At 39.5% G+C, this 14,178-nt stretch overlaps 1 protein-coding gene across 3 annotated transcripts in view; it reads right to left on the reverse strand.

Moving 5' to 3' along the window:
• Positions 1 to 14,178, reverse strand: part of SYNJ2 (synaptojanin 2) — a 70,828-nt gene that overhangs the window by 38,091 nt on the left and 18,559 nt on the right. For 2 of the 3 annotated variants that reach the window (XM_049800401.1, XM_049800400.1), the window contains exons 3-5: positions 12,422 to 12,692; positions 9,739 to 9,964; positions 429 to 512 (exon numbers count right to left, since the gene is read on the reverse strand). In XM_049800401.1, the coding sequence (XP_049656358.1) occupies positions 429 to 512; positions 9,739 to 9,964; positions 12,422 to 12,692 (581 nt within the window). Of the gene's footprint in view, positions 1 to 428; positions 513 to 648; positions 1,032 to 9,738; positions 9,965 to 12,421; positions 12,693 to 14,178 lie in introns of those variants that run through there. The other variant, XM_049800402.1, reaches the window with a different exon arrangement.

The following is a 14,178-nucleotide window of genomic DNA, read 5'->3' on the forward strand; positions in this document are numbered from 1 at the left end:
AGGTAACGTGCTCCTATAGAGCTCCTGGTATCCCTAGATACTCCAATTTTATTGTGGAGGTCAATATCATCAAGCCAACCAGGCATTTCATAGGGAAAGGTTATTCCGAATCAAATTGAAAATGTTATAAATTGCTGTAAGATTCAGCTTAGGACATTAGGATACAGCCCTTACAAATAGTTCCCTATAGAGGCACACAAACACATGAAAATGTTAAACTTAAATTAACTATAGCCATTTGCCTGGTTTAGCTCTATTTATCTAAACATGCAAAATTTCCTACAAGGTAAATCTAAAATGAAAGAGCTCAGCATTTTCACAGAATGAGCTTTGCAGCTCATTTAAAATAACAATTAAATTTTATGTAACTTCTAAACTATAAGTAGCAAGAGAGATAACTAAGGCAGGCTTTTCGATAGTTTGTTTACCTGAAGCCCCGGTTGCTCCCAAAACAGTGGAACAGAACCTCTGATCTGCACAAAGGAAGAGACATCATCATCCAAGTAAATTGTCTGCAAAAATAAAATAAAGGGAGGGAGTTCTGCAGTTAGAGCTATCAGTCTGTGACCCCTTCATCAGGTGACAGTTTAAGACACTGAACTCAAAGGGTAAAAAAAGTAAACCATGTATCTCACTGTATCTACTTACTGCTCAGTCACTTTTCCATAGTCTCACAGGCAGTGGAACAAAGCACAACGTATTTGCTTTCATGTCATCACAGCAGATTCAATTCACTACTCACCAGAAATAAAAGAAAATTTAAAACACCACCACTGGCAAGAAGGAAGGAATCTCATCCACAATGAATATGGATTTGATCTACTGGTAGAGACACTCAGGAAGACCAGCCATATACTCTCCCTCTGTCTCGCGCAAAATTTCACTGTGCAAAATGTCATTGCTCCTTGCGACCAATGATGGGTAATGTCAGGTGTGGGATAAGCTTATCTCTTGCTTTATTTACTATTTCTTATTTTACTGCATGTTGTGCCTTGTCAGGGTGTCAAAATAAATCTCAGTGAAACCAGCAGCTTTGCCACTCCCATTCTGAGATACGGTGAACAGCATGTGATCTACTTCTTTTCCAGCAGGCTTACAGTGAGAGGCTCCAAACTCCCCATTTCCTTCCCTAATCAGACCTCAAACTCTCCCTCAGTATTTGTTCTTATGATCACTGCTAACAATCTGATTTTGAGTCAAATCTATGCAAAGTACAAAAGCTGATTTCCCCCTTTGCCTTCCCCGTCCACCAGCCCCCAAACAAAGCATTATATTATATGTTAACTTAGCACAAAAGGTACTATCTTCAGATTTGGTATGACCACAGAGCAACTGTGCAAAGCCCGTCTCATTCCCCTGGCCTATACTTAGCAGTGGAATCTTGGCTGTTTTCCATGGGGGATACATGATACACATCGCTGTTATCTCATGCATGACAATGAGTCTTCTGCAGCCCTGTGGAGGAATGGTATCGAGGTCATCCAGGTAACTGCTTCTCTAACCACATCATATAATTTAGCGCAACTGCTGCCAGCTGGCTAGTAGCTCCCAAAATAGAAAAGAACATGAAAATGGGTTACTCCACAGCTTTAATGTGGTTTGTGCTTTTGGATTTGCCACTAGATGTGCTGGCTGGGGGGCTCAGGGGAAGTGCCTCCATTTGCTACCTTGACCTCTCATCTTTATAATCACCACTAATGTACAATTTTTAGAGCTACATGTGTGAAAAGAAGTATAGCTACACCAGAGAGGTGGGTATTTAAATATTCTGTCACCAGTTTTATCTAACTAATCTTTACAATATTTTTGCAGAGCACTTACAACTATCCTCATTTCACTAAGATGAAAGATTTAAGTGGCTTTGTCAGGGACACAATGTCAGTGTTAGAATGATGGCTAGCACAGATGTAGTGCAAAACTGTATGTTTCTATGTTTTTAGCTTCACACCAAAGAATTAAGAATCCTTCTCTGCTGCATCGCATCCTAGCACAACCTCCTGCAAGAGAGGTTGTTGCTCAGAGAAGCTTTCTTGTGAGGCCTGCCTCATAGTTTGAGTAACATGGCTCTAAAACACACTCTCCCACTAAAGTTTTCTAAACATCGCAGGTACCTGAGTGCAGGAGCTAATTACCATGGAAACACACGGTGCACCTTTTCTTTGCGCTTCTGTGCTTAGGTGAGTTCATCCTGCAGTTGGACTACAGGAGGGGTGAGCAGGCCCACCTTCTTCCTCTTTATCACATCCTCCCTGAGACAGGTCATACCAAGATCAGTCAGTGACTTCTAAACACTGAATCATCTTTTCACTCACAGTCATGGACCCACAGGAGCTAATTCTAAGGTAAAGCAGATTTGCATAGCTCCAGTGACAGCCCCAGCATTATCCTGACTCATAGTAAATGAGGATCAGGTCCTGAATCTACACAAGAGACAGTCAGGACTAGCTCACTTCAAAATTTTACAACAGTCATCACCTTAGCAATGTATGAGTTGAAATGAAACACCTAATGATGATGAATACAGACAAAGTTTTATATGAAGTACAGTTTGGCCACTCAAACAGCTTGCTACAGAGGATCAGTTTTCTTAACAATCTTCTGGAACGTTCCTGTTTCCATAACTAATGGAAAAATCAATAGGTCAAGTTATCTCTTTAGCCAGCTCTTTTAGAAGTCCCAGCTGCAAATTCTCTAGACCCACTGACTAAAGAATAATAATAATTTTAATACCTGCAGTTTAACATCTTCCTGAGCTACAGTTTAAATGGTAAGCATTTAATCAGTTACAGACCATGAATATATAACCTGCCTTCTTTATGCCAAATACTGAAGAAAAATACTGACCAAACATTTCTGCCTTCCTGCATTAACAAATGCTCATATTTCCACTTATTAGTGATTCAGCATCGTAAGAGTTAACAGATGTTTGTTACTACTATCACTTAAATTTCTGTTCACTGGTTTTCACCCACTACGTCTTCTAGTTATTTTCTACTCTATTAAGCTGTCCATTGGGAGAACTGAACAACAACAACAAAAATTCAAACTGTTTGGGGATCATTCCTGTGACTAAACAGGATGCCTACACCCTGATGTGATAGGCTCAGGGGGTCCTTTGTCAGGATGAGGTCTAATACAGAACTCCCCTATGATGATAGGGCATTTAAAAGAAACTGACATTTTTATGCACATTGCCATGTAGCTTTTAGAAATTCAGGTTTTTGAACTGGGAGCACGGCCTCTCCAACATAGTAATTCACAAGAAAGTTCTCAACATTAGCACTTTTTTTTTCTTTTTACTTACAGGGCTCATTATTCTGTTTTCTGGAGCAATTCTGTGGTCTTTCACAATCCTCTCGCCTCATTCTTGTGACCCAGATGAATCCAAAATTATTTTCTTCCAAGCTGCCAGTGAGTTGGAAAAAGACCTAGGATTTTTTAATAAGTGGGAGAATAACACCCTTTTCTGCCAGTCATTCCTTCCTAAACAGAGTGTAACCACTTCATTAATCATTACAACTGTGCAAATCTTCCCTGAATTTCAGCAATACCCACTATCCTTCATTCACCACTCCAAGGAACATGACCCCTGATCTTGACATTGCCTTCTACTATGTATGCCCCTTGACCTTATAATAATAGTGGCAACAGCCTTCCTACCAGCAGACTTGTTAAGCAAGCAGGTTGAAAGACGAAGACTAAGATGACTTTCCAGTTCAGGAATGGACATAATCTTAACACTCATATACACTATAAGAAACTCCATTTGTTAAAATCTTAAACAAGAACTGATAATATATCCAGGTTAAAATTACACTCATAAATAAAAGATTCCAACTTTGTTGCTTATGCAATTCCAGCATTTGTGCACGGGTAAGTACAGAACTTCTTTTCTCATATTCTTCCAAGCCTTGATCATTTTTTGTTCACAATGTTATGTTCTCTATAAGCGCACATCTGTCCTACTTTTTTGTCGTTCTAGTTTTGACTGTATTACTCTGTCCTCTAGCAAATCCATTTCTCTTATTCTAAGGCACTACACAAAAGATGAACATTTCTTTAAGAAAAGAATCTTAAAGAAAAATAAACAGCACGTTATTTCCAGAATTTTCCTGTCCTCTGTTTTCTTTAACTTGTGGACAAGAAAAACATCCAAGAAGATCAAACCAGTTTTCCTCTAGAAGTTCAACAACGATCAGTTACATTTTGGACAACACTTTGTAATTAGGGTTGATACATACCACTAAATTTGTGTCTATGGGCTTCATAAAACTATTGTGGAGTCTTCTGTTTTGTCTTAGATGCAAAATGACAGCCAGTTGTTGCCTACTTGTCCCAGGGAGAATGTTCATTCCTATCAAATCCTCAAAACACTTGAGGACTACTTCATTAATTTCAAAGGGTCTGGGCCATAGAACAATCCAATCCAGTTAGCTGAATGGATTTTCAGACGTTTCCTGCAGTTTCCCATCAGACAACATAATAGCAACTAGACACCTAATCCATGTGAAGGACCTCTTTGCCTTGATAATAAATTGCTTGTCCTCTGACCTCTGGTGTTAGAATTTGCCATGTTTTTCTTTCAACTTCTGTTGTCTTGGACTCTTTTTCTGGTCTCTTTCTCCAAGTCCAGGATCAAGGGTGATAGCGCTGACAGTTCAAGAGGATGTTTCTCAATCTTTCTCTTCTGTTGCATAGGGCCAGACCTTGCCCCTGTGACCCAAGGACCTTTCCTGGTTAACACAAGCTTCATGCACAGATACCGCTAGTAAGCTTCTGAGCAAGAAGCAAACTGGTACTGCTTCTGAGCAAGAAGCAAACATCTACATCAACCAGCTGGTGTTCTAATCCCAGTGTGCTGTGCCCATTCATCGCTTGGAATAATTTATTCATTAATCTCCATCACTCAGCTTCATTAGAAGGAAATAATTATACAGTCACAACTTCAAACAGCAAAATTCATTACAGGCTCAAGGGGCACACAGAGACACAGTCCGTGATGAAATGGATACTCACATGGCTTGTTCTGGGATCCCCAGCTCTGCCACACAACCCACAAAGAGCATGGATAACAGATGGCCTAAACATACCTCTCTGTGAGTCCCTTTAACTCAGACCATAGGATCCAAGGATATACTTGCCAAAATAATCCTCTTTGCCCCTCCTGGGGACATACTAAAACTTGATCCAGAAAATAAATTAACCACATGATTGCATCCATTCCTCTCCTGGAGAGCTATCCAACATGGTCTAGAAGTTATTGTGAAATAGGGATCATTTTTGTTAATCCATGCCCGACATTTTTTTCTTAAAATGGAAGAATGGGAAAGTTACTCCAAATTCATGGCATTTCCTTTTAATGCCTTGTCAGGGTTTCCATTTTCTTTATTGAACAGTTCCATGACGGGGAAAACAACTGAAACCATTCATTTATCTTTGGTAAATTAGAGTTGTCCCCTGTAAGTCACATACTAAGATATTAAGAGTTCAGCATGACTCCTTGGAGGATAACTGGGGGAGGAGCTGAAATGTAAACAGTGACAGGCACACAAACTAAATGAAGAAGAGCATGCTTGTTTCTCAAGGCTATCAGCAGAAAAGAATTGAAAGAATGCAATACAGTCTCAACTATAAGGAATTACTAGGGGAGGAAGAAAGGGTGAAGGGAAACATTTAAGCTATCAAGGGGAAACAGAGACTGATTTTAGAACTACTTGAGGATTAACTGCAACACTGCAAGTAGAAAGGGCTACCATCCCATTACAAAATACTGGCAGCACATCTGGAAGTACATGTTACAGGGATTTCAAAAAAGCCCTCTTTTCTCTGCCCTTCATATTTTGTTTTTCCCACCATTTTTTCTTCCTTCTTTTTTTTTCTTTGTAAAGATGCAAGCCAAATGATCAAATATCTGAAATACCTACTAGTAGCTTTTTTGTTTTGAAAAGCAAAAGTGAAGCGAGATATTTAACTTTTCCCCCCCTTCTCAAACACTGTGAGTCACAGCAGTTAAGTGAGCCCACAAAAAATGACTCATTGCAGAGCTAAAATGCCACAAAGCTAACTCAGTGGGAGACAAAAGCATACCATCTATGCATAAAAGAGCTGCTTGGAGATAAGACTAATTGTTTCTTCCTCTTCTAAAACCAGAAAAACGTTAGAAGTAATTCCTACAAAGAGGGAAAAAGTCAGAATGGCTTTTCAGAATCCTAGGGTGCTATTTATCCATGAAAGCACACAGCCAGCATGCCATTATACTGTACAGGCTGGAGCAAATGGAAACAAAATGTTATTCAGCCAAGATATTACCTCACAGGCGATTAGTCAGTAGTCTACTATGAAAGTAGGAGAGAGTTTATTCTAGGACTCTTCCTTCCTAATGGTAAGTGGATGCCAGCTTCAGCTGGATCTCAGGCATCCCAGTGGTTAGCCCAACTCTGCTTTCTTAGGACACGCAGCTTGGTGCAACTAGTGTTTATCACCATTAGCAACAGCAACCTTCTTTTCTCCTTTAAAAACAAAAACCAAACAAAAACACATGATCCTTTAAAACTGCAAATCCTTGTTATAATTTTCAGCCTATTCAAGCCTTTCACCCTATAACCATTTCACTCTTGCGCTTTTGCTTACCCAACTGCAAAACACTCAAAAGCCTACAGTCCTCCCACTTCACGGCAGCCCCTTGCTGAATGGGAACAAAGCACAGCAGTTCCGGTGAAGAGCCTAACCCAGCCCCAGCTAAGGGAAGCATGAACAACCAAGTACTGTTTTGCCACTCACCAGGAGCCAATCCTCAGGTTTTCTGCTGGGATGCAAAGGCCATCTTATTTTTCATGCTAATCATTTGTAACATAATGTACTCCAGCAATATAATTAAATGGAATGAGTTAGTTCTGACCCAACCTAGCTAGCCAGATAGCAGAAGTATTTCCCATAGACAACTGCTAAGTGCAGTGCCGCAAATGTGAAACTGATCTGAAAGCAAGCTGATAATCCTTTCTAACATCTTCTTTCCTCTGCATTTCAGCAAGAGAACATTCTTCAAATCCTGAGTAATGTAGTTTACACCAATGCTCATGAGAAGGCACTCAACTAAAATAGTAGACTGTACCAAGTTATTACTTAAAATAGCCTATGACCCTTCTTCTGTTCCCAAGTTCCAGGGGAAAATTCCACTTTTTGGTGAGCAGACCTATGTGCATCTCCCAATGCACTGACAGACTTTCCAGAAAGATATAGATGCTGCAGGACTTACAGTTGCTTTGGAGCAGAGGCACAAAAGAGAATTATTAGCAGAGAATTCAGAGGCTGACTTTAAAGACCCAAGCACTGCAGGGGAAAAGTTTGGCATCCAACAAGCAGAATTTGTGGAAGCCTGAACACTAAGTGGAAAGCTGCCAGGCTAGCCTACTGAAAATGCAAGCAAACCAGGAAAAGGAAGGACATAGGCAAAAAGCCACCCACATCTCCGATAAGAACTCTGACCACTGGGCAGAAAGTCACATATGTAACATCACACATGCTTTAAGCATGTCTTGGAGATCAAACCTCACCAGCAGACTGCGGAATAGCAGTCTGCAACTCCTCCAGGTGTTCTGCTGAGCAACACAGCACTGTCGAGTCTAAGGTAGCTCTACATGTGTCCTTAGGCAGAACCAGGTGAAAAGGTTAAAGCTGCACCATCAAGGCAACATCTTAAGGAAATTTTGAAAGTACCCAAACACTGCTGGATTTTGGACAAACAGGTGCCTGAAGGCATGCCTGCCTCATGCAGTGGGATAACGGAAAGGGCAGCACCGAGTGTGAGCTGCAACACTCACGCAATGCCATGAGGAAATATTAGTGCTAAAGTATGGGCACTTTTGAGGGGGGATGCCACCCTCAGCAGTCAGGCACAGTCCTACAGTGACACAGCTATAACTCCTCTGGAACAAGTAATGACACAGCTAGCTTAAGTGTCTCTATGCTATACTCACTGTGTCACATAGAGATGTCTCACCAGCCTCCCCTTACGAGCATCATACAAGCAATCTACTTGCATTGCATGTGCACCTACATATATACACATACATACACATATAAAAAACAATCAAGGCTACATACACAGTTTTGTAGATCTGCCCAGAAGACACTGAAAACAAACAAATTTTAGGAGCAGATCCTTGTCCTTCGTTGAAAACTACTACCAGCCATTTATCTATTCTGCTTGTAGAGACATTTCTGTATGATGGTTCTGACTGCTAGTAATTACTACTTCTATTCAAAAAGAAAAAGGTGATTAGACTTGAATAAGGAAAGCACTCATTTCAGCTGGCACAGAAGATTTCAGATTCTTCAGGGTCCACTGCTCTTTGTTCACTTTCAAGGTAGTAAGCTAAACCATGTGTAATAAAAGCAACTGACTCTGTTATTGTTATTGTGTCAATCAAGAGAGCCTGCTGAATGCATTTCACCCATACAGTTTGTCTCGGCATCAGCTGGAAATAAGGTTTTTACGATCTATTTATAATAAATGTGTCATACCACCTCTCACTGGAGAGAGTCCCCCACAATGCAAAGGGGAATATAAAGCAATGTCTCCTCCAAAATGACTTGCACTGGAATTTGCCTGACTTTGAGATGATGTTGTTTTTTCTCCAATTTCTTTACTAGCCAAAGATGATTTGACTGCTAGCGAACACAGCTCCTTTACTGGGCAGCTTATATATATATATCTATAAACTAGAATAATATATTTGACCGCAGAGATTTCTTCACCATAGCACAGCATACGCTACCTACCTTCTATAAACGCTGTCCTCACTCATCCGCAAAAGTCTTGTGAGGCAGGAAGTTAATAATCAGCCTCATTTTATAGCTGAAAAACTTACTGTACAAAGAAGTGATGGCTTCAATCCAACAAGGCAGACAGGAGACATTAATATTTATTACCAATATTTATGATCATAAAATTTTATATGATTCTAAGTGACTTCCTTAGAGCCAAAAGCAAATCTCAGGTCTAGTCTTTGCTGAAAATCACCCCCAACATCCCTAACAAAATTCTTTTACATGAGCATAGAAATAGTTATGCCACTGTAGTGCAAGACACTTTCAATGGCTAGCCCAGCAAACCTGGCGGTATGGACTAACAGAGATACTTAAAATGAATTAAAGAGAATTGAAGTGCAGAGATCACAACTTTATAAAAAAGTCTTTCAAACTAGTTCTCCAACACTCTATAGCATGGGCAACATGATGAATTTTAGAAAAAACGTACTTTAAAATGTTTGCAGAACGTATAAATGTATGACATTTATTCTGGAACATTTCAAAACATTCTTTTGTTTAATACGCGGGCCTCATGACTGATGATTCTAAGTAAGTTCCATGCAGTTGAGAAACTTACCATTACACGTGTTGGATTTCGCATGAATTAACACATAGAGGTCTCCAAGTGGTTTAAAAACCCATGTCTATATTTCACTACAATATCATATGGCCAGACTTTCACATTGAGGAGAAAAAATCAGAAGTATTAGTGAAAATTTTGTGCATGGAAAAGTCAGAAACACAGAAAAAGAACAGATCACAAAGAAATGCTTAATGGGCAAGAACAAATAGATCTGTTATGCAATAATAGTTAAAATATTCTTGGAAAAAACACTTGCTCAAGTCCTTTAATTCTTGTTGGAAATTCTGCCCCAATTAAACTTGAGTGGACTGAATTATTCAAAGCTATTGGATACGTCTGCTTACCTGCTCTGTCTCAACGAAGTTAGACACATGTCCATCATCATTGACCCCTCGAATGTGAAACCGGACACCAGCTTGCTCACAGCTGATGCGAGAGATGAGGCAGGCTTTCGCCTTCTTGTGGGAAGCATAAACAGTGCGAATGTCCACTACACCACAGATCACTTTCAGCAACCAGTCAGAGCAGTTCACCTGGTAGTGTTTGAAGGGCACATGCAATAGCTGGTTCCTGAAATGTTCAACAACATACAGATACATTACTGAATAAAATAAGACAGACAGGCATGGGTGGCACCCCACAACAATCACTAATTTAAGCAATTTATGTTTTGTGATCCCTTTTCTGATGTACCTTTATTTTATCCAAACCCAGGAAATATCAGGAAGAAATCCGTGTGAACTACTACAGTGAACAGAACATGACAAATTTTAATAGCACAGCTACCAACAAGGTGCTTTCCTTATGTTTTGTACCTCTGTCTTATAAATTCAGATACAAATGTCACCTCTTTCAGCTCCAGAAATACATTTATATTTAGCAGTCGTTTTCATAAATTACAGTGCTGTCAAGCTAATTACTTTTTGAACAGTACCACCTGGCCCTTAGCATACACTACAAGATGAAGAACCATTTTAAAATCCACCAGGATTTTCAGGAAAATTTTTCCAAGCAGGAACTGGACCCATAAGTCAATGGAGATATTGCAAAAAGTGCTACTAAAATTAAGAGGAATGTCTGTTTTAACTTTCAATTTATTTTAAGATCAACAACCCAAGAAACCTATCATGCCTGGTTAACAGTGATGCTAGTCTCTTCTGATATGATGGCTTTCCTCATTTCATTTTTCAAAATGTGCCTTTAGTCACAGATGAGGGCCAAGAAAATCCCTTTTATGATCATTTATTGCTCAACAGCAGATCCATATAACTTTTACTATATCTAGCGAAACCCTTGAAAAATTGTTCTTCCAGAGTACATTTCTCTGAAAAAGGTGCAAGTCATTCTTACATTTTTAAACTAAATATGTAACTGAAAAAGTAGCTCTAGAACAATTTTTGGTAGCTCTTCCACCTCCTTCTCCTAGCTCTACTCACAGAGGAAGTCTGCACTCAAGACAAATTCCAGTAGAATTTTTGTGTTGTAGCAGTTCATTTAACAGGCAGTTTGCGTTGCCTATAACTAAGGTTTTCTGACACTTTTCATCATGTAACTATCCCATTGTTTACTTTTCTCAAGAATCTATTGTTTAGTCTGAAATTTCCCATATCACACAGTTGCCTCAAGATAAATTTTCTTTGGAACATCTTTTTGCCCTAAATGTGATGATGTTGCCATTCATCTGTGTTCTACAACATATAGGAGAATGGAAACTCCTCAAGGGCTACTTCTAGGTTAGCCAGAAGCAGCAAGGAAGGAAAGTTCAAATCTTTATCTTCCAAGAAGAAAAGTTTCAAAAGACAGTACAGGTAAGAAGAGTTGCTTTAAAGGTTGTTTCTTTATTAAGGGATACTGCGACCTTAGGAGTTTCATCACTGGAACACAGCTCATTTGTGCCATGTGTCTGACTTGACATGCTTGGTGAGCTTTTTGAGAGGGATGCATAATTAGCACAGTTGCAAGCAAGTTTTACATATCTGTCTTCTGAGTTAAACTTAAAATACTAGATCTTAACAGTCAAAATCACACCATATCTGGAAAGATTATTTAGCCTGAATGAACTTCTCTCTCATGTTTATTTACCATCCATTATGAACTTTTTTGCTTATTTAATATTCACCTCCTTTGGGCCACAAGACTTATCACACATTCTAGCAGCACACCCACATTTAACTCTGCCAGTTATTCTCCACCTACATCATATAACCCTTGTGTATTTCCAGTACAGCTATGCTTCCTGTGTAACTACCTTTTTGTTTAAAAAGAAAAAAATGAGGTTATAGGAATTCAAGCATTCTGCCAGAACTTGTAAAGCAAACAAACTGAATTACATCAGTGGTGAACCCACCACCTAGGGAAGACAAAACCCAGGTTTGTGCGTTTTCCTTTCCATTCAACTAATACTTACCACAACAAGAAATAATTTTTCTTTGCTTTATAAGCGCAAGAAAGTAAGAAGTAAAGAGCAGTGTATCACAGGAGTTTACTTCTGTGCAACATACATTTACACTGAGCTGTAAACATTAATATTGATGTTTTCATCATAAAAACTGGGGCATATTATTGAAACATTAAACTACAGACTTTAAACACATACATTTTTAAGAAATAGAAGATGCTTCAGCACAGAAGATGGGATTTATGAACAGTTCAAGTGCAGTTTTCTATTAGATAACTCTTAAAGCAAATTATTAAAAAGCACTGCAAGGGAAACTATTCATGACACATAGAGACGTGTTTCTATAGTGTGAACAACACATCTTGTGTTTCCTTCTTAAAAACACAAAATGCCATTATTGGAATTGCATTTCACTACCAGATTAATTTTAATTAAACAGAAGTTACTTGTTTGACCCAGGTTTACCATGAATTCACTAAGGCCACATACCCTGTAAAACTACAGGACAATGAAATGAAATGAAAGGAGGTGCACCTGAAATGCATATGTTCATTTCCCTCTGAGAATCTTTGACCAACAAGATACAGGTGGGGATGACAGAAGACTTTGGTATAACGAGCAGTACTAACCAGAAGAATGAGTTACCAGATTCATAGTGGTTATCACCCTGCTTCTGAGCTCGCACAGTCAGGTCAAAGTTTGAGCCTGCATTAGGCCAGGAGAAATAGAACATCCCAGAGTTCAGTATTTTCTTCAAGGCAGTAATGCGCTCCTCTTCCTTGGTTTCTTCCTGGAGAGGACAGAAATCTGTTGCAGTAATTTTGTAAACTTCAGCGTCCAAGATTTTTCCCACTGACGTACAGCCTGTCACCAGGACCAGAAAGTGCAGCCGAGTGTTACCTAGAAGGTGACAGATAGTTACAAAAGGGTTACAGGTGGACACAGGCTATGCCGTTTCACAGCAGTCCTGTCATACGCAATGCTGACAGGGCTCCAGCAGAGGCCAGTATCTTTGCTTCAGAAGAAAACAACCGACAAGCACACTGACTATGTTCATTTACATTTCTGAATTCCTTTTGACTGCAGGTGAGTGCAATTGCATAATATTCCACAATACTTGTAAATTCCCCTCCTTTGCTGCATTTGAGTGTGGTTTTGCCACTTACTTTAACAAGTGCAATGAGCTTGGTGTTGGGACACTACTGAAAAATCAAATTTCACCACTCTAAATAGCATACAGGTTTCATTGGATTTGATTGAAGTGAAAGGTAAAAGACTAGTCTTTTATGAGATAAAGTGTATTCCTCACCATGGATTTTTCAGCTGACTTCTGAATTTTAAAGATATGAAGCATTGAGATTTCTTACTGGCTTCAGCTGAAGCTGGGTGTGGTCAGCCATTCAGAAACTTTCGGTATTGCCAATTCTTGAGATTTTGCTTTTCATTTCACAAAAGAGTGTACATGATTAGATGACAACCTCAATTATCACTAAAAGAATTCCAGCTCTCATGGCTGTGAAGCAAAGTGTGAAATCATGAAGCAGCTGAACTTCAGGGCCCCAAAACTAAAAGATATATTTTGAAGCTTGAGAACACCACTGTAATCAGATCTTGCGTGCACAGCAGGATCTCGGCCTCTGCTCATTCTCTCTGAAATGATAAACTAATCAAGAAACAGTAGAACAATTGTTCTGAAAACACTGCTTTTGCTAGGAAGAAACTGTTTGATTCACTTAAATTGGCCTCTAATGGAGACAATGTCATCCTATTCACTCCAGTTAGTAAGAAAAGGTGGAAATGAGCCAACATTTATTGCTCTAGCATAGCAGAAACAACAGCTGACCTGCCAAGACCATCTAATTAGCTAAGGGTACAGTGACAATCTGAGACAGCATGGCTTCAGACAGCAAAAGGAAACACTTTGTAGAATTGCTCTTCAACCCGCCACGGTGGCCCACTGTGCGAAAATGCAAACCAACTCTCACACAACTTTTTTTCTGAAACACCAGCAGGGGTGTCCTTACTTCCAGATCACAGGCTGGCTACAGAAACTTGAGTTAGGGGTAGTTTTCAGCAGGGCCAGAATATTTGCGTAGGCACATGGGACTGGAATGGCAGGACAAGGTAGGGGATTAGATCTTATTCATTCTGTTCTGCTAACTCCAGTTCTGCATAAAGGCCAGTGTAGGTGGTATTTACTAAAAAGCCCTGTTCACCACATTTCTTTCTGTAACAAGGGTATGCTGTGTTCTCCTTCTGGAGTGTTTTAAAGAAGCACATCTTCTGTACTTTTCTAGATGACACCGTAGCGGAGGATTAGAAATACATAAAACCTGGCATGTTATTCCTCCTTTGCACATGAGTGTGCATAATTGTAAAGGATTAA

This window comes from Accipiter gentilis, chromosome 5 (assembly GCF_929443795.1).
Source record: "Accipiter gentilis chromosome 5, bAccGen1.1, whole genome shotgun sequence".
Lineage (NCBI taxonomy): Eukaryota > Metazoa > Chordata > Aves > Accipitriformes > Accipitridae > Astur > Astur gentilis.